Genomic DNA, 25,557 nt, shown 5'->3' with positions numbered 1-25,557 from the left:
ATGGCAAAATCAACACCAGTCAGTGGGGCGTCTTCAAGTGGGGGTACTCTACCATCAACAGGGCAAACGTCATCGGGGATCTTACTTCCACGCATCGATCAACCAAAATTTGACGGGTCGTATGTTACGTGGCGTGGTTTCCATGATCGGTTCCTAGCTCTCGTTCATAATAACAAGGTTTTAGATGAGATCGATAAACTGCATTTTTTGCAGTCCTGCTTAATTGTAGATGCCAATCGGTTTCTGCAGAACATATCGGTGGAAGCAGCTAATTACCAGAAGGCGTGGGAGCTTTTAGAGGAGCGTTATGACCACAAGCGCATTTTGGTGCATATTCAAATGCAAAATTTGTTTGGTCAACCTTCTCAAACTCGAGAAACTGCTTCTGGTCTGCAAGAACTTTTGTACACCACAAGAGAATGCTACCTCGCTCTTGAGAATATGGACGTTCCGGTGTCTACCTGGGACACAGTCTTGATTTGGTTCATTGTCCAGAAACTCCCCAGCATAACTCAAAAACTGTGGGAAGAGAAGTTAGGAAATCGAAAAGAGTTGCCAAAATTTAAAGAACTTACCGAGTCTTTGGAGATACGTTTCCGGACTCTTGAGGTTGTAGGCCAACAGGAACTTGGTGCAGCAGGCAGAAACAAGAACGAGCAAACCGTCAACAGCAAGCCGCGTTTCCAGCCTGCGAAATCGAAGAGTTTCCTTGTGAAACAATCAGCCAAGTAGCCTTCCAAGCCAGTGCCGAAGACGAACACTGTGGAGCTGTTGGTATGCAAGCTATGCAACCAGGAGAAGCACTCGTTGAAGAGATGTCAGCAGTTCCTGAATATGGACAATGTGCGACGAAGAGATGTCGTTCGTAGGTTAAAGGTCTGCGAAAATTGCCTTTCTTACAGACACTCTCTCCACGAATGTCCCAGTTCCAGCTCCTGCCATTTCTGTCAACAACGACACAACACATTGCTGCATACTAATCAGCCGAGTTCCAGCACACACACACCACAACAACAACCACAGCCTGCAGCTACTTCAGCTCAGGCTAATATACCCAGTTCGAACGCGTTATACTCGTCCGTAAATCCGAACGCGCCTGAGTTCCAGCCAATGGGTCAACAACAACAACAAAGTTTTAACTACCACACGTCGCATGGTGACCGTTTTACAACACATCAGGTGCTTCTAGCGACAGCAGTTGTTAAGGCCCGAAGTGCAGATGGCCGGCTACGCCTTTTACGAGCTCTGATCGATACTGGGTCAGAAAGATCTTTCATCACAGAAGCTGCTGCACAACTGCTGAAGCTAGAAAAGCGGCGTAACATGGTCGAGGTATCTGGGTTAGGGTTGGTCAGCAGTGGCAAAACGCGTAACTCCGTCGAAGTAAGTCTTGCATCCCGCCACTCGACGTTCGAGATTGCCATTCAGGCATTGGTCTTCAAGTCGCTGACTGGCCATCTCCCGACCCAACGCGTGATACCTGGAAAATGGAACCATCTCGATGGTCTCTCGTTAGCAGATCCCCATCTCTACGAGCCTGCTCACATTGACTTACTACTGGGAAGCGATGTTTGTGCCCAAATATTTTTACCCAAAATAAAACGGCCTCTAGATGGTATCGGCCCGATCGCGCAAAATACGCAATTAGGGTGGATCGTGTTAGGGAAAGTTCCAGCGGAAATTCCCCGGCAAGTGCGCAACTTTCTTCAAATTGCCGAATTATGCACACAGATGGAGAAGTTTTGTGAGATGGAAGAAATGCCGTTCCAGACACATGAAACCCTTGACAACATTGCTTGCGATGAGCATTTTTCACAACACACTAGGCGTTTACCTGACGGGCGTTATGAAGTGAAGCTGCCGTTCAAAGGTGAAAGTCTTCCAGCGATGGGTTCCAGCCGACAAGGCGCTCTTCGACGATTACAACATCTCGAAAAGAAACTCGATGCCGATCCAAGACTTTTTGCGGATTACACAAAGTGTATTAAGGAGTACGAAGACCTCAACCATATGGAAGAAATAGATCCAAATGACCCGGTTTTGGCAACACCTTATCACTATTTCTTGCCACATCATGCGGTGTTTAAGGAAGCTAGCTCCACTACAAAGCTGAGAGTAGTGTTCGACGCAGCTTCAAAAGCTTTGGATGGGAAATCCCTCAACGACAGTCTTCTGGTGGGTCCAAAATTGCAGACTAGCATCATAGATCTAGTTCTTAGATGGCGGACTCACCGAGTCACATTTACGGCCGACATAGAGAAGATGTATCGGCAAATTTTGGTAAGTTTCCCAGACCGATACTATCAGCTGATTATGTGGAGAGAGCAGAGAACATCGCCAGTACAAATTTTCAAAATGAACACCGTAACTTTTGGAACAGCGAGTGCTCCATATCTTGCCATCAAGATTCTGAAAAAAGTAGCTGATGATGAGAGCGACAATTTTCCGGAAGGGGCAAAGGTGGTACGTGAAGACATGTATGTTGATGACCTGATCAGTGGTGCCGATTCGATCGAAGAGGCACGAAAGAAACGTGATGAAGCCAGCCAACTTTTATCGTCAGCGGGACTCAATTTAAGAAAATGGACCAGCAATGTCAAGGAACTTGTCGAAGACATTCCAGTTCAAGACCGGGAGCTTGATTTTGAACTTCCATTTAACTGGTCCAACCACGTCAAAACTCTAGGAATCAAGTGGTTTCCCATCGATGACTGTTTTTCCTATCAAAATTTACAACCTTCGACAGAAGCAACCACGAAAAGGTCAATATTATCGACCATAGCCAAGTTGTTTGATCCACTTGGTTGGATCTCACCATGTGTCGTCACTTCAAAAATTATAATGCAAAGACTATGGAACCGTGGTTGTAATAGGGATGATCCAATTCCATCGGCTTTGATGAAAGATTGGGAAGCTTTTCATCGAGAACTTCCTCTTATCGAGCGACTCCGAATACCCAGATGGACTCATATAAGTCTGACCAACATGGCGATCGAGCTGCACGGATTTTGTGACGCTTCAATGAAGGCATACGGGGCAGCAGTTTACGTACGCGTTCTTGATAGCAATGGCAACATCCACGTCAATCTCATCTTGTCAAAAACAAGAGTGGCACCAAGCAAGAGAACAATTACTTTGCCACGGCTTGAACTTTGTGGTGCCGTGGTTTTGGCGCAACTATTGCAGTACATTAAGGAAGTTTTGGCGATTCCAAATGTCAAAATGTACTCTTGGACGGACTCCACAATAGCTCTAGCGTGGATACGAGCAACTCCTGCTAAATGGACCACATTCGTGTCCAATCGAGTGTCCGAAATCCAGCGTTTAGTAGGGATCGATTGCTGGGGACATGTTGGTACGCTTCATAACCCAGCCGATCTGGCGTCCAGGGGTGTACTTCCATCAGAACTTCAGTCGCTGCAAACTTGGTGGAATGGTCCAGAATTTCTGCATCGCAAATGGGATTTCGATTCTCCAGATCAGCCCGTTGAAACCGACACTGAAGAAGAAAAACGCACGGTCAAGGTACTAACTGTACATGTTTTGGAAAGCGACAATATCCTTCAGGCTATTTTTAATTCATCAAATCTCCTAAGAGCAACCAGAGTCATCACTACGTGTGTCCGCTTCATCATTAAGTGTCGTCCTAAACTGTATGGAATCATCACCGGCTCATTTTATCCATGGGAGTTAGAATTAGCTCGTCTTCTCATGGTCAAAGCTGCCCAAAGTGAAATGTTTGAGACAGAGTTAAGCTACTTCAAGGCAAATTCTAAAATGCCTAAAAGTCTGAGTTCATTAAACGCATTTATTGATATAGATGGGATCTTGAGAGTTGGGGGTCGTTTAGAGAACTCCCTTTTATCTTACGATGCTCAACACCCCATACTACTACGAAACAACCACCACTTCACGACTTTGGTTGTCAGAGAAGCTCATAAAAATACGCTTCATGGCGGTATCCAACAAATGATAAGCTATATCAGACAACGATATTGGATTGGGCAAATTAGAAGAAGCGTCAAGTATCAATTATTCAGGTGTACTTCTTGTTTCCGGCAAAAGGCATCTGAAATGCAGCAATTACTGGGTAATTTACCAGCTGCTAGAGTGCGTATGGCTAGGCCTTTCAGCCATACCGGGGTCGACTATGCAGGTCCAATTGACATTAAATCATGGAAGGCACGTGGTGCGAAAATCCTAAAAGGATATTTCGCGGTATTTATTTGTTTGGCAACAAAGGCCATTCATTTGGAAGTTGTATCCGATTTGACAACCCAAGCATTTTTGGCCGCATTCCGCAGATTCACTGCAAGAAGAGGAAGCTGCCAGCATGTCTACAGTGACTGTGGAACGAATTTCGTTGGAGCTAACAACGAACTAGCGAAGATGTTAAATGAAGCAAAACACGACTTTAAAGAAATCGCGACAACCCTAGCTAACTATGGTACAAATTGGCACTTTATTCCCCCGGCTTCTCCCCACTTTGGTGGATTATGGGAAGCGGGTGTGAAATCCGTCAAGAACCACTTGAAACGCGTTGTAGGAATAGAGAGGCTAACCTTTGAGGAGCTCGCTACGCTTCGAGCGCAAATAGAAGCGTGTTTGAATTCGAGACCCCTATGCCCACTATCCGACAGCATAGACGATTTGAATGCGCTCACACCTGCGCACTTTCTAGTCGACGAATCGCTACATGCCGTTCCTCAAGGCGAAACCAACACTAACATCTCACATTTGGACCGTTGGAGACGCGTTCAATTAATGTCCGAAATGTTTTGGCAAAAATGGAATTCAGAATACCTGTCCCGACTTCAGCAACGTCCGAAATGGACCAAAATAAAAGAATTGCCGAAGATTGGCGATTTAGTTCTTCTAAAAGATGAGCGACTACCACCCACGTACTGGAATCTAGCCCGAATTGAGAAAACTCATTCCGGAACGGATGGCCTAGTGCGCGTGGTCACCGTCAAAACAAAAAACGGATCCATGAAGCGACCGATCGCAAAAATATGCCTCCTACCGTCAAACCAATCCACCGCTGAAACCACAATAATATAAAATTTAAATAAAAGCCAACCTGCAAACATTCATCAAAACTCAAATAACATCGATACAAAATAATTTAAAATCTTGAATTAATCTTAAAACCAAATCAAAATATTCATTCTCATTTAATAAATTTCAAAATAAAATCCTAAATTATTTCGAAATAAAAACACAAAATATTTAAAATATTTACTCAAATCAAATAAAAAACCAAATTTAATCGAAAATTGTATTTATTTAAGTACAAATGTACTGTAGAGTACTAAAAACAACAATAAATTTTCTTCGAATTAAAATTAAATGTTGTCACAAAACACATAAAACTTTAAAAATAATAACAAAATAATGTTCTGCAACAACACAAGCATTAAAATAATAAAAACAAATAAAATAATTTATTTCAATTAAAACTGAGAAATTACAAAATTCATCACAAATTATAGAATGTAATATGCTCCATATTGAGAAAAAACAAGATCCACACGCCTGTCAAAATGATCGTAAACAAACAAAATGTCAGCGGCATCATGTTTAAAATAAAATAAAACAACAATTTAAATGTACTTAAATTTTTTAAAATCAAATTCACAAATATATCATTTAATTTAATTCATCAAAATTATACTTAATTAAAAACTAAAACAACAATTCATATTAAACAAAACAATATTGAATACAAACATCAGTTTATAATTAAAATATAAAATACAACAACAATAATTTAAATACATTTTAATTTAATTAAATTCACAAAATTACATTTAATTCGAATCATCAAAATGATATAAATTCACATATTCAATCAATAACACATATTAATCAAAATAATAATGAATATCAAAATCATTTGTAATCAAAATATAAAACACAACAATAACAATTCACTAATCCATTTATTCACCACTTGAATTAAAAAAAAAAAAATAATGTCAACACGAATCAGCATTCAGCAACTGACGTCACAATTAAAATAATTTGTCGAAGACAATTCACAAATTTCATCACAAAATTAATTAACATTTTAATATTTAAATCGTATCAAATTGCTGAAAACTAATTCATCGACACTAAATTTCACCGAATTAAAACAATTAAATTGCAACACCAATTAATTTCATTGAATTTAATTCGTCACAAAAAAAAAACCACTTCAAATAAAAGTAAACAACAAAAAAAAATGTATCCCACTGTTTATAAACGTCAAACAAAATTTAATATCACTGTTTATCACTTCAAACATGTATGAACACTTTAAACTTGAAAACACTCAACTTAAAACTCACTCAATTTGAGATAAACAAACGTCGCGAACAAATAAAATTGGAAGTCGAGCGCTTTTCACTTTCCAATTAGAATTTAAATTTACCTTGCTATGTATGTATATAACTAAATACATAAATTCAACAGGTACCTATATAAACAGATCACGCCATATCTGTTTTATACCCAATGCACATACATACATATACAGGGTGTCCCAAAAGTTAACGTCGAAACGAAATTTTTTCATATTATTTAAGTTTTTGTATTCTGAAAGGTTCTGAAAGGGTACAAAACTTGAATAATATGGAAAAATTACCTCATAAAAAAGTCGGATTTCTTAAGAAAAAAAAATTTATCTCGGTTATTTATGGAATATTCCCAACAATGTTGTACCATTTTGAAAAGAGAATTGAACACACCAACTTTTAAGTCAACTTGCCGAAACATCGTAGTGCATTTTTTTTACACTACGGCTCATTGAATTAAAGTCATGTAAAATTTTTTAGTACTAAGTTGGATAAAAAAGTAATATTTTCCTTAAAACTGATGCAGCTGAGTTAAAATTTTTGAATGCATTTGATAGCAGGGTTATTCAAGGTTCCGTAACAAAAGAAAAAATGAGACAAATTAAGATTTGAAGTCACGGCACATGAAAAACCTTCAAAGGGTGACCATTTTTTTGACTTTTTTTCAAATGCCCATAACTCCCAAAATATATTGCTGCGATTTTTTTTTATTATTTTTCTGATAACTGTCACCACCTACCCTATCTACCGTTTTCGTTTCGACGTTAACTTTTGGGACACCCTGTATATGCATTATGCATATAAGACACTATATTTTAATCAAAATGCTATTGAAAGCCAATTAATAATTTATAATTCTACCAAAATTTAATGAAAATTTACAACACAACACTCATGCACACATTAAACATGCACACCCGCGATCGAAAAATTGTCATTATATGCGCGCGCGCTCACTTCGTCGATTTAACAATTAAAATCATTTAACCCACATTCAGCAAACACTTACCTGAATTAAAAACACATCGAATTAATAAAATTAAAACTACGAAAACTAAAACTCCGGCACTTTACAACTTAATTAAATTTATTTTAATATAAAATTTGCACGAGACTAAATACCACACACGACCGACGACCGCACTACGTCTTGTAAAACTACAACTTACTATGAGATGATAACGGCTATGGGTGTACGTGTATGAATGCAACGATGCTATCGTCATTCATTCAAGTCTTATTGTAGCAACAGAGATAAATATAAATTACTCATTTAATTTCTGTTTTTTGTTATATTGTTGACTTTGTTTATCTTTAATTGTCAAATGCACTAATTATGTTGTCTCTTTTCATGTTCCCATTGCAATGAGAAATATGAATTATGATGTCGGTAAAGCAGTTCCTGATGACGATTTGGTTGGAATTCCACATTAATGCCAGTATGCACCAGGCGAAAATAAATTCCGATAATTTCATCACTTTTCGAGGCGGGAGAATGTACGAAAGTACGTAAAAGTACACAAAAAGTACTAAATCAAAATTAAATTATTAACGTACATGGCAATGATATTTAAATACATTCCACAAATTAAAATGTTATAAAATTAATGAAATTGCTATACAAATCGAATGTACAATTGGTCTTATGACCTAATAAATCACTACAAATTATTACTTCAAATATAAAGGTTGTGTTTTTAATTATTAAAGAAGTTGGAAATTTTTACATTTACATTTTTTGCTATTTTTTAATAAAAGTAGACGTTAACATATGAAAAAAAGCATGCTTTGAAGTTTTCATTTATTTTCTTTAATTTGTTTAGCTTATAACTTTTTTAAACCCAAAAAAAAAATTTTTCTGGAAAATTTTAATACTAAATTGTATTAAGCTATCTACATATATAGAGTTTTGTGTAAAAAAAAATTCGTTGAAATCAGAAAAGCCGTTTAGGAAAAATCAACACATTAGTCCATTCTGGTCAATCAAACTAAGCCAAGACCAGACCTTACTGTTATGATACTTTTAAGGTTTTTAGATTTTTTTCCAAAAATATACTTCATTATATTTAAGCATCCCGAGTCGAACATTTGGTTCTATTTAACCCTTAACTATAGTGGTGAAAATTTGTGGTGTTTTGAAATGATAAAATAAAATACAAAATTGAATTTTTTTATAAATTTTGTTTTTAAGCATCAAAAGATAACAATTTAAAAAAAAATAAAAAAATAAAAAAAAAAAAGAGAAAATTCATTTTCAACGGTTTTTATTAACTTTTTAAAAGTTGATGTGGGTCCCCTGGACCCACCACTATAGTTAAGGGTTAAAACCCAAATATTCTCTGTTAAGATTTAATAGGCCATAAATATCACCCATTTTGTAAAGAAAATACCACTACTTAAGACCTCAAATAGTTATCGGAAAAAATCCCACTTTGGGTAGTTATTTAGGACCAACAAAATTACAATTTCTTGATATGCTACAAAAACTCATTATGTCCTATTTATTCTAATTATATTTCCTAAAATTCTATTGGTTTTTTTGTTCTCATAAGCATCTTAATATTTTTACTACAAATTCTAATTAATGGGTAATAACACTTTGTAGACACGAAATCGTTTCACCATTTTCATCAGCGTCTGGCAGAGGGAAGGCTGAAAAAAAACTGGCTTAAACATTTTCTAAATCAGGAAAAGGCAGAGAAGGTTAATATTTGGCCATCATATGGTTACTCTAAGCAAAAAAATATTATTTCAATTTTATAAGAAAAAAACAGAAACTAGGTGTTTTATATATGGAAAAACCTGTTTGGGAAACCTAACCGGCAGAGGGAATACTGAAAAATATCTGGCTTAAACTTATATTTTCTAAACCAGGAATAGACATAGAATTTTAATTTGTTACCATCATACGGTTATACCCAACAGAAAATAAGCTATTAGGTTTTTTATTAAAAAAATGCATTTCAAAATGCTTCAAAGCGGTCTGGCGGGCCGAAAGCTGAAAAAAAAACTTCTGGTACCCACATTTTTGAAATCAGGGGATTTTTTATGATTTTTTAGTGTATCATTTATTCGGTTAATACCTAGCAAAACGCCAAAAGTTGATTTTTGACTGCACTTTGGGTGCGTCTGGCAGAGGGAAGGCTGAAAATTAGCTGGCTAAAAATTATATTTTCTAGACCTGGAATAGACATAGAATATTAATTTGTTACCATCATACGGTTATACCTAACAGAAAATAAGTAATTAGGTTTTTTATTAGAAAAATGCACTTAAAAATGCTTTAAAGCGGTCTGGCGGGGGGAAAGCTGAAAAAGAAACTTGCGGTACCCACAGTTTTGAAATCAGTGGATTTTTTATGATTTTTTGGTGTATCATTTATTCGGTAATACCAAAACGCCAAAAGTTGATTTTTTGCTGCACTTTGGATGCGTCTGGCAAGGGAAAGCTGAAAAAGATCACTGCCAGACTTTTTCCGTTGACATACTGTGGTGCATATCTAGATATGTGCACACTCGAATTTCGGTTATATCAAAACTGCCAAAATATGCTGCCGGCTCTCGGTCTAAGAGTAACTAAACCAAATTATTAGGGAACCCGGCCGAACAGCTCTGATTTTGACGATTTTTTTTTCAAACGTAGGTTATTAAAAATACTAGTCTATGGATTAAAAATTGCCGATGTTGCCGTATTGATTTTTAAAATTAAAATTAAATTTTTTCTAAACTAAACCATTTTTTTTGCTAAAATTTCATAAAACAAATGATAGCAAAAGATTCTCTAGGTAATTTAAAAAAAAAATAATATATGGGAGTAAGGGACAATCTTCCATTGTTTGAGTGATAAATGCAATTTTCTCACAAACTGACTTCAAACACAAAAACTTTTTTTTAAAACAACGGCAACATCTACAATATTTACAAACACGTTTTTAAAAAGCCAGAATCTCATTTCTATTTGTAAAATTTAAATCCACTACATTTAATCAAAAGTTTTTGAAAGAATAGTCCTCAACTCAAAATTTTGAAAAAAAAACGTTAATAAAAAAATTTAAATGGATTTTTTTTAACTTTTTCGTAGTAAAATATGAATTTATTTAAAAAAAATTGTTTGTCCATAAATATTATCAGTTGAATTCCGAAGAGGAAATGGTAATATACAGGGTGATTCAGGAGTAATGTGCCAAAAAGCTAGAGCGTGTAGGTTAGGTCGAGATAAGAAAAAAATCGTATGGGAGGGGGGGGTCTATCCCCCCCCGATTAGCCGGGAGGGGCAATTTTCTAAAAAATTGACTTAATTTGGAAAAAAATATTAAAAATCAACGGTTATACCTACAACAACGAGTTATACCTTTTTGTAAAGCCAAATACCTCGTCTTTCATTTGGTATCTAAAACAAGCTGTTTTTTGAAATAGTTTTTGAAAAATTAATTTCCAAAGTCAACATTTTGGAAAAAAATGAAAAAAAAAATGTTTGAACTAATTTTTCTCAAAATTTTATGTAATTAAGTACTAATTTAGTTTCTTAAATTCAATGCTCTCCTATGTTTTTAAACAAAAACAGAAAACTAGATGCAAAAATATCTTGTCGTTTTTGAGAAATAAAAATAAAACCAACACAACTTTTTTCTAAGAAAAACCCTTTTTTTTTTATTTTACGTGGAAGGACTTGTAGGTAAATTAATTTATGAAACTTTAACCCTTTTTTTAATTATTTTTTTTTAACCCGGAAGTTTATTAGGGTACAATAAAGTTCATTGATAAAGCCTGAAAGACCACTTACCTGTAATTTTTTTCTTATTACGACCCCATGGGGTCGCTCGCTGCCGATAGTTTCTACCTGTTAGGGCAATAAGACAAACAAACCACAATTTCAAAAATAACAACAAACATAAATGTATAACCAAAAAGCAAATAAAGGACATACATCGCAGAAGAAAATTCAAATGGTAATTAGGGAAAAATTATTCTCTTGAAACCTTTAAAAATAAGAAAACAAATAATTTGATTTAAAATGTCCTTAAAAATAAAAACAAAAATTTTTTATTGAAATTAATTATAAGAAATTTTCGATAAGATCTCCATTCTTTAAAAGGTGAAGGTTATATCTCCTCCTAATGGAGCTACATAAGTTTATGATTGACAAATGCTCCTGCAATTTGACTCCAGCGACTTCAATCCATTGTTTCAGCTGCTCCATAGATCCTATTTCCACTTCGTAAACGTAATTCTTCATGAATCCCCATGCATAAAAGTCTAGGGGAGTTAAATCTGGTGATCTAGGTGGCCATTCCGTGGGTCCCCTTCTTCCTATCCAACGGTCAGTAAAATGATCATCCAGCCAGTTTCTTACCGGTAAGCTATAGTGTGCTGGTGCTCCATCTTGTTGGTAGATCAAATCATCTGCTATGGCCAATGGAACGTTGTCAATCAAATCCGGTAAAAGGTCTCGTAGGAACTGTAGATATGTTTCTCCATTTATACTAGAATTCAGGAACCTGGGTCCAATCACTGTTCTTCCAACTATACCAAGCCACACATTACAACTAAAACGGTGTTGAGATTTGTTTTGTTTTTTTTATGTGTGGATTGGTGCTGCTCCAATAATGTAAGTTGTGGAAGTTTGTTACCCCATCTCTGGTAAACTGGGCTTCATCCGTCTAGAACATCCTCCGAAAATAATTTCCTTCCATTTCCTCTCTATGTTAGGTGGTAGGGGTGTAATCTTTCCCTGTGAATGACTCTCCAAGCTCTCGACTGGGATACTCCAAGCATAGCAGTTACCCTCCTGCTGCTAATAGAGAGATTATGATCCACCAAATCCAAAATTCTTTCGTTAGCGGCAACTGTGTTGTGCCCCATATTACATCACTCAGAGCTGACCCGCTCTACTTAAATCTATTTATAATTAAATAATGAATTGCAGCAACTTTGTGTCACACTAATGTGACACAACGCTCAGTGGGTCAAGCCAACTTCCAGAATGCAACTCAGCAGGTCAAAGCTGAGTAATGCATTTTGGAAGTTCATGAAGTTCCGAGTTGGTCTTTAGAACTCGGGTTGAGTTTTAATTTAACCATCAACCGAGACGGTCCTTTTGTTTTTTAATTTATCTCTAACATATTGGCGCAACGGGTTCGCGAACCGAAAGAAAAAAAAATTAATATCCGTACCGTATCCGAAAGAAAAAAAAAATATAATATCCAAATCGTATTCGAAATAAGAAAAAAATATCATAAAAGAATTAATTGTGCTTAAGTTTCATAGCAAAAAAAAAATATAGTACAAATTTTACATTGTGCATTTAGTGATACATATTCAATGAAAAAAAAATAGTGGAAAAATATACCTACATTGTGCATTTGATTCAGTGATTAAATAAAAAGTTGAAAAAAAAACAACAAGCTACAACTGACGTGAGAAAATATCCAATATAGGGTATTTTAGACCACAGGTAAGTATACGTATAAATGTTTATGTAGGTACCTATCTTTTTGTTAAAAAAAAAAAAAATTATGAAGTGCAAAGCGGAAATTTGAGCTTGTGCACTTAATTTTTTTTTTCTTATTTATTATTTTTATATTTGGTGTTCTTTGTTGTAATATTTTTTTCCACGTGATTTAAAATAAAAAAAAAACAAAACATTTTTGTTGGCATAGGTCGATAATAATATAATATAACATAATATAATATTTCAAGGTTATTTCGATCCAACAAAACGTTTTTTGTTGGCGTAGGTCGCGGTAAAAATATTATTTTTTTTTTTGCATAAATACTTTTTTTGTTGGGAACCGTGAAATAATATAAGGTTGGGTTAATTAGCTCCAGTATCTTGTGATAGTTTTATGGACAGAACAGAAAGGTCTAAAGATCAATTGATAGAAGAAATCCTTCAATTGGAAAAACGATCCAAAGACCAAGGTGACGAAATTCAGAATTTCAATTACCATCTGTTAAGGGAACTTAAGGCTATCACAAGTAGGGAGACATATTCACTAATTTACTCACAGTTAAGTTTGCAGTGGGGTAAATTTACGCGACTCGAGACTACCGACACAATACTCGTTGAGTATTCAGAGGCAGTCCAAAGGCTCCAGGATAAAAATAAAAGAGAAATCCAGGAGCTGAGAGCTGAACTCAATAATATTCAAAAAATTCGTTTGAGTTTAAATCGGAGTCAGCTTGAGTCTGAAATCGTAAACGAACGGGCCGAAGAAGATATGGGGCATTTCACGTGAAACCAGCAGCGAAAAATGTCGTGGGTCGTCAAATTTGTTCATATTTGGTATATGTATTCCTCAATCGATTTAAAAAATACATGTGGAAGGATTTTGAATTTTAAGCCCTGATAGCGGAGTTATGGGCTTTTAAAGTTTTGAAAAACTCTGGGAAGAGTTTATTTGAAAAATTTATATAAATTAAACGAAGGGGTAACAAAATTATTTTAATGATGGATTATATGCAAAATTAGACGTGCTTTTCAAATATGAAATCTAAACCGGAAATAGATTTATTTTTTCGACAGAAAACCGGAAGTTGGCACTTCAAATCCAAATTTAAGAAACTTCGACCATTTTGATAACTTTTTTAATATAAAGAATATCGAAAAAGTTCTCTTAGCATAAAAGACGCGAAATTTAATTTCCTACGTATCTTGTATACACAACTTTTATGTAGGATAAATAGAAATCGAGATATTCAACAAAAACTAAAATCCAAGATGGCGGCTGAAAGGTGAATTTCGCGAGTGCGAAAAATCAGGATAATGATATTCAGCCAATGCTCTATCGAATGGGCAAAAAAAACTTGGGGGTGGTACAAACTGCTGGGTCAGAGCAGAGAAAACTGATGTCTCTCAAGTTAGCAGAGCAAGGTCAGCAGAACATATGTTTTGTTATTGGATCTTTTAGTGCTTATTAAGTGCTAATTAAGTGCCCCAAAATTAAATTAAGTGCTCCACTACTTTTGGAGAAAATTAATGTTCTGCTAACTTGATTTAAAGTTAGCAGAGCAATTGCCAGAAAATGCCCTAAACTGCTCGTAGAAAAATCGGGTTTGGTATAATATTTAGGTGCTAATTAAGTGCTCTACGAATCCCAAAAAAAATTTCCAAAAAAAATTTTTTTTCCAAAAATAATTTTTTTTCTGTGATTTTCGAAATTTTTTTTTTTTTTTTTTCAAACTCTCTTAAATAATTAAGTGCTTAACTAATATAAGTTAAGTACCCCATTTTCCGAAGAATTTTCCGAGATTTTCCATTAAAAAAAAATATTTTCATTTTCCATACAAATTCATGTTCTGCTAACTTGAATTTTGATTTTTTCAAAAAATTCCACTTTTTTCGACAAAATTCGAATTGAATAATTAAGTGCTCGACTAATTTGAATTAAGTGCTCCATTTTCCGAAGAATTTCCCGAGATTAAAAAAAAAAAAATTGTCATTTTCCATACAAATTCGTGTTCTGCTAACTTAAATTTTGATTTTCTCAAAAAATAAATTTTTTTTGACAAAATTCAAATGGAGTAATTAAGTGCTCGACTAATTTGAATTAAGTACCCCATTTTCGGAAGAATTTTCCGAGATTTTTCGTTAAAAAAAAATATTTTAATTTTTCATACAAATTCGTGTTCTGCTAACTTGAACAGGGGCGTACACTCCCCTGGGGCAAGCGGGGCGACGCCCCGGGGCCCCCGACCGACCTCAGGGTCCCCACTGAAGACAATGCAGAGAAGGAAACTGTTAGCATAAATTGAGTTACGAAGTAAATTAAAATGAGTTTGAATCACTTCGGATACAAGGGAGACAAATTATGTCATTCAGTGTAATGTATAATGTAGCCACATAATATATATTGATTTGATAAAAAGGTTACCCCAGGGGCTCCAAAAGGAAATAAACTGCTTTTTTAAAAGAAAAATTATAATTTTACCTTAGAGCCCCAAAAAATATTACTTGAAAAATCTTTGCAACCACAAATAATACATTAGGGGCCCCAAAACAGCAAAAAACAACTTCAAGCCAGGGCCCTGCAGGGACCCCAAATGCCTTTACTTCAGTACTTAAAAATAAAATTGAGTTAAAAAAAATTGTTTTTTTTTTTTTGCCCCAACATAAATACATCAGGGCACAAAACTAAATGCACAAACGGAATGTCACCGAATATTACATCAGATTAGAGGCTTCAATACCTATTAATTCTTGGCTCCAAAAAAATTATATTATATTTTAGGGGCCTCTAAGCACTTAATTTTGATAATTTTGAGGCCCCAAAAATTATTTTTCAGGGGCCCCAAAAGAAATAAACTATGTTTGATGATGGAAAATCAAATGTGTACACATTACTTTAGAACAGAGACCCCAAGAACTATCAATTCTAAGCTAAAAAAATTTTATTTTAGGGGTCTCTTAATATTTAATTTTAGTTTTTCAGGGGCCCCAAAATAAAAAAAAATATGTCTGATGATGGAAACTCAAATATGTATTTATTACTTCAGAACAGATGCCCGAAGAACTATCAATTCAAAGCTTCAAAAATTTTTATTTTAGGGGCCGCTAAATATTTTATTTTGAGGGCCCCAAAATGAATTTTTCAGGGGCCCAACAATAAAAAAAAATAATGTTTGATGATGGAAAATCAAATATGTACACTTGTACATTAGGGCGTTCGTTATTTTTGAATCAAGTTCCTAAGTGGAAAAACTGTTTCTAAATAATAAAAAAAAATCCTCTAATTTTTTCAGATTTTTATTTTGACACTAGATGGCGCCCCAAGAGGGTTAAAGTTTTTTAACATTTTGAAATTGGTATGGTATAGGTATTTTTTTAGATATAGACTTCAATCAAAATTTTTTGATGAGGTCCTTGTCTACGTTAAACAAAAAGGTATAGATCATTTTTCTAGGACCAGGGGTTTAGTCAAGGCATGCATGGCTTTGTTGGATTTTATTTTATTTTTCATGCTACTCATTTGCTTGTTTAAATAAAACATAAAACATACAAAACATTGAAAACGTTGTTTAACGTAGACAAGGACCTCATCAAAAAATTTTGATTGAAGTCTATATCTAAAAAAATACCTATACCATACCTATTTCAAATGTTAAAAAACTTTAACCCTCTTGGGGCGCCATCTAGTGTCAAAATAAAAATCTGAAAAAATTAGAGGATTTTTTTTTTTTATTACCTATTTAGAAACAGTTTTTCCACTTAGGAACTTGATTCCCGAAAAAAAACCTAAATAACGAACGCCCTAATGTACATATTACTTCAGAACAGAGGCCCCAAGAACTATCAATTCTAAGCTAAAAAAAAATTATTATAGTGGTCTCTAAACATATCATTTTAGGCAAAGTGCATTACGAACATATTAAAACTTTAAAATAAACCTAAAAATGTATAAGCCATACAAAAAAAAATGTATGGCGTATACGTACTTTTTTTGTATCAAACGGGCCCCCAAATATGAAAAGGGGCCCCAAAATTTAGTCTTGCCCCGGGGCCCCGACCACTCAACGTACGCCACTGAACTTGAATTTTGATTTTCTCAAAAAATAAATTTTTTTTTGACAAAATTCAAATGGAGTAATTAAGTGCTCGACTAATTTGAATTAAGTACCCCATTTTCCGAAGAATTTTCCGAGATTTTCCATTAAAAAAAAAATATTTTCATTTTCCATACAAATTCATGTTCTGCTAACTTGAATTTTGATTTTTTCAAAAAATTCCACTTTTTTCGACAAAATTCGAATTGAATAATTAAGTGCTCGACTAATTTGAATTAAGTGTTCCATTTTCCGAAGAATTTTCCAAGATTAAAAAAATAAAAAAATTGTCATTTTCCATACAAATTCGTGTTCTGCTAACTTAAATTTTGATTTTCTCAAAAAATAAATTTTTTTTTGACAAAATTCAAATGGAGTAATTAAGTGCTCGACTAATTTGAATTAAGTACCCCATTTTCCGAAGAATTTTCCGAGATTTTCCATTAAAAAAAAAATATTTTCATTTTCCATACAAATTCATGTTCTGCTAACTTGAATTTTGATTTTTTCAAAAAATTCCACTTTTTTCGACAAAATTCGAATTGAATAATTAAGTGCTCGACTAATTTGAATTAAGTGCTCCATTTTCCGAAGAATTTCCTGAGATTAAAAAAAAAAATATTTTCATTTTCCATACAAATTCATGTTCTGCTAACTTGAATTTTGATTTTTTTCAAAAAATTCCACTTTTTTCGACAAAATTCGAATTGAATAATTAAGTGCTCGACTAATTTGAATTAAGTGCTCCATTTTCCGAAGAATTTTCCGAGATTAAAAAAAAAAATTGTCATTTTCCATACAAATTCGTGTTCTGCTAACTTAAATTTTGATTTTCTCAAAAAATAAATTTTTTTTTGACAAAATTCAAATGGAGTAATTAAGTGCTCGACTAATTTGAATTAAGTACCCCATTTTCCGAAGAATTTTCCGAGATTTTCCATTAAAAAAAAATATTTTCATTTTCCATACAAATTCATGTTCTGCTAATTTTGAATTTTGATTTTTTCAAAAAATTCCACTTTTTTCAAAATTTAAGTTAGCAGAACACGAATTTGTATGGAAAATGACAATTTTTTTTTTTTTTTTTATTTTTTTTTCTTCGGAAAATGGAGCACTTAATTCAAATTAGCCGAGCACTTAATTATTCAATTCGAATTTTGTCGAAAAAAGTGGAATTTTTTGAAAAAATCAAAATTCAAGTTAGCAGAACATGAATTTGTATGGAAAATGAAAATATTTTTTTTTTTTAATGGAAAATCTCGGAAAATTCTTCGGAAAATGGGGTACTTAATTCAAATTAGTCGAGCACTTAATTACTCCATTTGAATTTTGTCAAAAAAAAATTTATTTTTTGAGAAAATCAAAATTTAAGTTAGCAGAACACGAATTTGTATGGAAAATGACAATTTTTTTATTTTTTTAATCTTGGAAAATTCTTCGGAAAATGGAGCACTTAATTCAAATTAGTCGAGCACTTAATTATTCAATTCGAATTTTGTCGAAAAAAGTGGAATTTTTTGAAAAAATCAAAATTCAAGTTAGCAGAACATGAATTTGTATGGAAAATGAAAATATTTTTTTTTTTAATGGAAAATCTCGGAAAATTCTTCGGAAAATGGGGTACTTAATTCAAATTAGTCGAGCACTTAATTACTCCATTTGAATTTTGTCAAAAAAAAATTTATTTTTTGAGAAAATCAAAATTCAAGTTAGCAGAACACGAATTTGTATGAAAAATTAAAATATTTTTTTTTAATGAAAAATCTCGGAAAATTCTTCCGAAAATGGGGTACTTAATTCAAATTAGTCGAGCACTTAATTACTCCATTTGAATTTTGTCAAAAAAAAATTTATTTTTTGAGAAAATCAAAATTTAAGTTAGCAGAACACGAATTTGTATGGAAAATGACAATTTTTTTTTTTTTTTTTAATCTCGGAAAATTCTTCGGAAAATGGAGCACTTAATTCAAATTAGTCGAGCACTTAATTATTCAATTCGAATTTTGTCGAAAAAAGTGGAATTTTTTGAAAAAATCAAAATTCAAGTTAGCAGAACACGAATTTGTATGGAAAATGCAAATATTTTTTTTTAATGAAAAATCTCGGAAAATTCTTCGGAAAATGGGGTACTTAATTCAAATTAGTCGAGCACTTAATTACTCCATTTGAATTTTGTCAAAAAAAAATTTATTTTTTGAAAAAATCAAAATTCAAGTTAGCAGAACATGAATTTGTATGGAAAATGAAAATATTTTTTTTTAATGGAAAATCTCGGAAAATTCTTCGGAAAATGGGGTACTTAACTTATATTAGTTAAGAACTTAATTATTTAAGAGAGTTTGAAAAAAAAAAAAAATTTTTTTCGAAAATCACACAAAAAAAATTATTTTTGGAAAAAAAAATTTTTTTGGAAATTTTTTTTGGGATTCGTAGAGCACTTAATTAGCACCTAAATATTATACCAAACCCGATTTTTCTACGAGCAGTTTAGGGCATTTTCTGGTAATTGCTCTGCTAACTTTAAATCAAGTTAGCAGAACATTAATTTTCTCCAAAAGTAGTGGAGCACTTAATTTAATTTTGGGGCACTTAATTAGCACTTAATAAGCACTAAAAGATCCAATAACAAAACATATGTTCTGCTGACCTTGCTCTGCTAACTTGAGAGACATAGAAAACTGGGTACTTCCGGTTTTACATGCACGAAGACCCCTCACTAAAACCTATGTATCTTCTAAACGGCTTGAGATCCCACTCTGAAATTTGGCATGTAGTTTTTAAATTGTATAAGCTTTATTTTAAGACTATTTAAAAAAAATATCAAAATGGTCGAAGTTTCTTAAATTTGGATTTGAAGTGCCAACTTCCGGTTTTCTGTCGAAAAAATAAATCTATTTCCGGTTTAGATTTCATATTTGAAAAGCACGTCTAATTTTGCATATAATCCATCATTAAAATAATTTTGTTACCCCTTCTTTTAATTTATATAAATTTTTCAAATAAACTCTTCCCAGAGTTTTTCAAAACTTTAGAAGCCCATAACTCCGCTATCAGGGCTTAAAATTCAAAATCCTTCCAGATGTATTTTTTAAATCGATTGAGGAATACATATACCAAATATGAACAAATTTGACGACCCACGACATTTTTAGCCGCTGGTTTCAAGTGAAATGCCCCATATATAAAAACTAAACTTCGAAATCGATATACTTCGTTCAAACCTCACTAAGGCAAACAGTGAGTTAAAGTCTGTCCAGAAGTCTGAGGCAGATAAAGAAAGGGAACTAGGGAAGTTTGGAATTAAAGCATTCCACGGAATTAGAGGTTTTAAAAAAGAAACTAGGAAATAAAAAAGAAAAAACAGTCTGTTTCCAAATTCCCGAAGATATTCACGCGTTTGCCTGACGTTTGACGGGCCTCCAAACAAAGGCGCACGATATAATAGACGCATGTTACGAAACAGCGGATCCCGAAGCTAAAAAAACTCCATCATTACCAGCTTCAAGATGGGGCTGTTGGATCCAGCTTTGCGTCAATTCATGCTGACCGTAAGCGGAGAAGATATGCAGACACTGGCAGACACGGCGACCAAAACATCCCAGCTACTTCATCCCCAATATAGCGGTAACCTCTCTTTCAATAACACCCTTTTCCAATACAACTCTCAGTCCCAGCTTCCTAAACAAATTTTGAAGTACGACCAAATGTGCGTACCACAACAACAACATCCACAGTTTCCACAAAGCAACCCTTTCTGGAATACCTCACCAGCAAAATCCAAAATTCAGGAGACAGGTAATTTGCATTGTAGTAATGTTCCAAATAAAGCAATATCGTCATAGATATTAAAGTGTGGTTTTTGTAACAAACCAAATCACACATATGCGGATTGCAGAATAAGGAAGAACACTCCTTTCTGCAAATCCTGCCAAGCCTATGGTCATACCCGTGGGACATGTCCCAAAGTCTTTGTAATGGAGGCTAAATCACGAAAGGTAAGGCAATGTGATTGGTGTTCTTGAATAAGCCACTCAGAAGATGAATACTACAGTAAAAGGAATTACCTAGCAAAAAAAGGGGAGGGAAACGGGAAAGGGGCCAGCCTAAACAACTGAGCTGTGCCCCAAATACGTCAAAAACTATTGAAAAAAGGGCCAGCCTAAACAACTGAGCTGTGCCCCAAATACGTCAAAGACTATTGAAAAACAAATCTTAGTCACCAAAAAATCTAATTCTCCAAAGAAAAATATTTATGAAGACAAAACTTTAAGGAAAAAACTAAATTTGGATAACAACGAGAAGTCCCCAGACAAAGGTATAACGCTTGGAAATAAAATTAGAACTCCTTCTCGTAAAGGTATTAAAAATCGTATTTCGATTTTAAGTAGGAACAAAATACCTCCAAAGGAGGCTATTAACGGATTAAAAAAAAAAAAAAAAAAAAAAAAAAAAAAAAAAAAATACCTGCAACTAGTTCTCTTAAATGTTTTAAAAATTGTATTTTTCCGAAACCTTCCTTCAAAATTGGAAGAAAGGTACAAAAACAAGTAAGGAACTTTATGGGTCTGTTTTTTAACTTATTTTTATTAGCATACATTTATGTAAATGAATATATAATACAGATAGTCAATAAATGTAAAAGTATCTTCAAAACAAATAGATTTTGTGACATAAAGCGAAGTCGATTTTGTCTAATAAATAAGTTAAATAAAAACGACGTTTTCGTAGAATTACCTTTTCCTGAGGCAAAAGGAGGTAAAGTTATCGTACTCGTAGATACAGGTGCAGATTTAAGCCTTTTGAAAAATAGCGTTTTAATTAAGAAAACTAAATTTTATTCAAAAGAAATACGAAAGTTAGGTGGAGCATTTGGTGGAAACACTACAACTTTGGGTACAGTCCAATCGTATAAAAGTTTGGACAATGTGTCCTTAAAATGGCACATTGTGCCCGCCGATGGTATAATAGGCCGGGATATTCTTTGGAACCATGCTATAATTGACTCTGTTACCAAAACACTAAAATTTTTGGACAACAACAGAAAGCTGGTATCACAATTTCCAATGATAAGCCCAAGTAAACAAAAAAAATGATGAAAATAGGGAAGTGAAACCTCGTTCTCAATCTATTCTGAAGCTAAAAGTAAACACTGGTTTAAGAGAAGTTCTTGTACAAAGTCAAGAATTAGAACCAGGAGTTTACTTGGCTAACACTATAACAAGAGTGAAAAAAAATCATTTGTTTATTTCTATCATTAACTCTACCGAAAAAACTTATTATTTACCTGACAATTTTATACCCAAGTTTCAAAATTTTAATAAGTTTCGGGTGCAAACCCAAGACAAGATAAATCGTCCAATTTTTAGCGTTACAGAACAGGAGCCGGATAAACGAATCTCTAAGCTCCTGAATACGCTGAAAATTAGTTCAGATCTCAATAGGGAGGAAAAACGGGCAATCGAAAATATATGCATTCAGTTTAATGACATTTTTAACTTAGAAGGCGACCCGTTGACGCATACTGAAGTGTTAACTCATAAGATCCCAGTAAAGTCAGATCAAGCAGCAATTAATCAAAAACAATATCGTTTGCCTCAGATTGCTAGAGATGAGATTAATAAACAGGTAAGCGAAATGCTCGCAAATGATATAATCTCACCTAGCAAGTCACCATGGAACTCACCTCTTTTGGTAGTCCCGAAAAAATCCGGACCTGATGGTCAAAAGAGATGGCGAGTTTTGGTCGATTTTCGTAAACTGAACAAGGCTACGATTAAAGACGTTTTTCCACTGCCAAGAATAGAAGATATTCTTGACCATAAACAAAAAATACCAAGACTGGAAACTTTCGTACGTCTTTCCCCCCAAAACCCTTTTGTGTACAGTGCTGTCTGTGAATATATGTGAAAGCCACCATGTTGGTAAATGACGTTAACACCCACACATTTATAGATTCACGACATGCACCACATATCGGACACGAACACAACGATAGGTTCACGACATTCACCACACCTCGCAGCTTGTAGGCAAACGTCAGTTGACGGCCGAGTTTCCAGTCTTGGTATTTTTTGTTTATGTTCTTGACCAGTTAGGAAATTGCCGTTATTTCTCAACCCTTGACCTGGCAAGCGGCTACCACCAAGTTCTAATCGACAGCAAAGATAGAGAAAAAACTGCACAGGTTTGGGACATTATGAGTTTAATCGGATGCCTTTTGGTATTACGGGAGCACCAGCCACGTTCCAACGGATAATAAACTACATCTTAACTTAACTTGGATGACATCGTGATCTTTAGCCCAAATTTGCATGATCACAATAAAAAGTTGATGCGAGTTTTCTCGAAGTTAAGGGAGTATAAACTGAAACAAAATACGGAAAAATGTAATTTTTTGTGTACAGAAGTCGTTTATTTAGGTCATGTATGTTCAGAGAACGGTGCCACCCCTGATCCTTCTAAGACAAGTTGTGTTAAGAATTTTCCTGTTCCGAAAAACATCAAAGAAGTTCAGTCATTTCTAGGTTTTGCTAACTATTATAGAAAATTTATACCTAACTTCGCTAAAATAGCAGCTCCAATTAATTCTTTGCTAAGAACAGAAAATTACTTCAAGTGGACAAATGTGCAGCAAGATGCTTTTGAACAACTCAAACAAGCCATTACAAAACCACCTGTTTTAATCTATCCAGATTTTTCTAAACCTTTTTTATTAACCACAGATGCAAGTAATGAGGCTCTGGGTGCAGTCTTGTCGCAGGGAAAAGTTGGTTCGGACAAACCGATAGCCTACGCAAGTCGTTCATTAAGTAAAACTGAAAAAAGGTATTCTACTATAGAAAGGGAAGCTTTAGCTGTTGTCTGGGCTGTTAATAATTTTCGTTCATACTTGTTAGGTCGTGTCTTCACTGTTTATACGGATCATCAACCTCTTAAGGGGGTTTTCCATGTGAAAGATCCCACAGCTCGGTTGTGCATGTTCCGTCATAAGCTTTCGGAGTACGTTTTTAAAATAGAATACAAACCTGGTAAGTTGAACACGAATGCGGATGCCCTTAGTTGCATACCTCATTGTCTGGCTATTTTAAGTAGTCGCATACCTCAAGCGCAGCATTGTCTGGCTATTTTAACTCGGTCCAAAGCTTCTAAGACACCTTTGTTAAATTCACCAGATCAACAAGACGCATAGTGGTCCAGAATGCACATTTAACGCGAATTAATTCCTGACTGTGTAAGAACCTCACAAAATGGCATAAATTCATATGCTTTAGTATCCTTTTATTTAATAGAAGTTGCATTTTGCCATAACAAAACAAATCCGATGTTTTAAATACGCTTTAATTAGCTTCACTTGTAAATGACAAAGTAACTCACAAACTAGCAATGTAATAAAATCTTGGAAGCCTGTTTTGACCCACTTCCAGTTTTCGTATTGAACTTAAACTTCGTACCTATATGTATGTAGTTTAGATGACAACACAACACAATATTTTTGTGGTCCGGACCTAAGGGAGGGGCAGTGGGGGTCGAAAAACCCCAAATCAATTTCAGCCTACTTAAAAATATCCTATCGAATTAAAAATTGTAAATACTTGTAGTTCGGATAAAAAACAATTTTTTCGTGGTCCGTATCTAGGGGAGGGGCATTGGAGGATCGGAATACCTCCAACTAATTGTAGTCTACTTCTAATTTTATCGTACCGAACTGGCACTTTATACTTATATTTAGTTCGGGTGGCAACACAGGAGCAGGGGAGGATCATTGGGGGGTGGAAATACCCCCAAATCAATTTATGCCTATGCAAGGTGTATTCTAAGAAAAAAATTCTTCTTGAGTAAGTCTATATCTCCAAATTTGTTAGGTACCTATCATTTTTCCATGATTTAAGAAAACCCTTACTTTGAAATACCTGCACCCACGTTTTTAACAGATATCATTGGTTTTTCTACAATTTCTTAAACTATATGGGCGGCATTTCGCTTACCAATCATCCATAAAGCAGATTAAGTTGCACGAGAAAGGCTTGCAATGAATTGTAAGCAACGATATTTTGAACTTTTTTTTTGACTCTTAGTACCAGAAACACAGATTTTTTTTATGTTCTTGCAGCTTTTGAGGGTCTAGGTTGAATATCCTTAGCTCCATTATCAGAAAATTTCATTATTGATTCAAGCTATGTTTTATTTACTTCCGAAAATCTCGTTCTGTAGTTGTTTGCCTTTTTCCAACGGAATTCAAAATTTTTCACAAAATTTTCTATTTTATTTTGTACATCCTCGTTTTTTAGGTGCTTAGTATTATAAATATGTAATTATAATGATTTAACACATTTCCCCCTAGTTAAATTTTTGAATTTAAGCCATTCTTTAAACAATTCCAAATATTTGATTTCAGGAGCAATTTCTGAAAAAAATTAAATAAAATACTGGGGCAACGCGGGGACTCAAATTTTTTTTCCGTTATATTGCTCAATATATGTATTAACTAATTCAAAAGTAGTTAATGTCTGCAATGATCTGCAATTTTTTATAGGGCTCGATATGTTTTTACTTTTCTTAAAATATACTCTCACAAGTATTTTTTTTTTTTTTTTTTTTTTTTTTTGACGGGAGGAAATCTTCAAAAGACACTTGGCAGTATTCGACACCAAGTAGTGTGGGACTCTTAACCACTAAAA

General features: G+C 34.1%; 1 protein-coding gene across 1 annotated transcript; it reads left to right on the top strand.

Moving 5' to 3' along the window:
- LOC129921419 (uncharacterized) lies at positions 1–24,068 on the top strand. The gene is made up of 4 exons (XM_056003234.1): positions 1–533; positions 617–865; positions 933–4,447; positions 23,602–24,068. Exons 1-4 carry the CDS (start codon positions 1–3, stop codon positions 24,066–24,068), a joined length of 4,764 nt encoding a protein of 1,587 aa, XP_055859209.1.
- The last annotated feature ends 1,489 nt before the right edge of the window (positions 24,069–25,557 follow it).

Source organism: Episyrphus balteatus, chromosome 1 (genome assembly GCF_945859705.1).
Source record: "Episyrphus balteatus chromosome 1, idEpiBalt1.1, whole genome shotgun sequence".
NCBI lineage: Eukaryota > Metazoa > Arthropoda > Insecta > Diptera > Syrphidae > Episyrphus > Episyrphus balteatus.
The sequence above is the reverse complement of the archived record's forward strand: the minus strand, read 5'-3'. Positions and strand labels throughout refer to the sequence as shown.

Excerpts from the sequence above, each read along its gene's own strand:
- LOC129921419 (XM_056003234.1), top strand. The coding sequence starts at position 1 with ATGGCAAAATCAACACCAGTCAGTGGGGCGTCTTCAAGTGGGGGTACT. Across the intron at positions 534-616 it reads CAAAAACTGTGGGAAGAGAA|GCCAACAGGAACTTGGTGCA; the intron begins GTTAGGAAATCG and ends TTGAGGTTGTAG. Across the intron at positions 866-932 it reads GCGACGAAGAGATGTCGTTC|CTCCTGCCATTTCTGTCAAC; the intron begins GTAGGTTAAAGG and ends TCCCAGTTCCAG.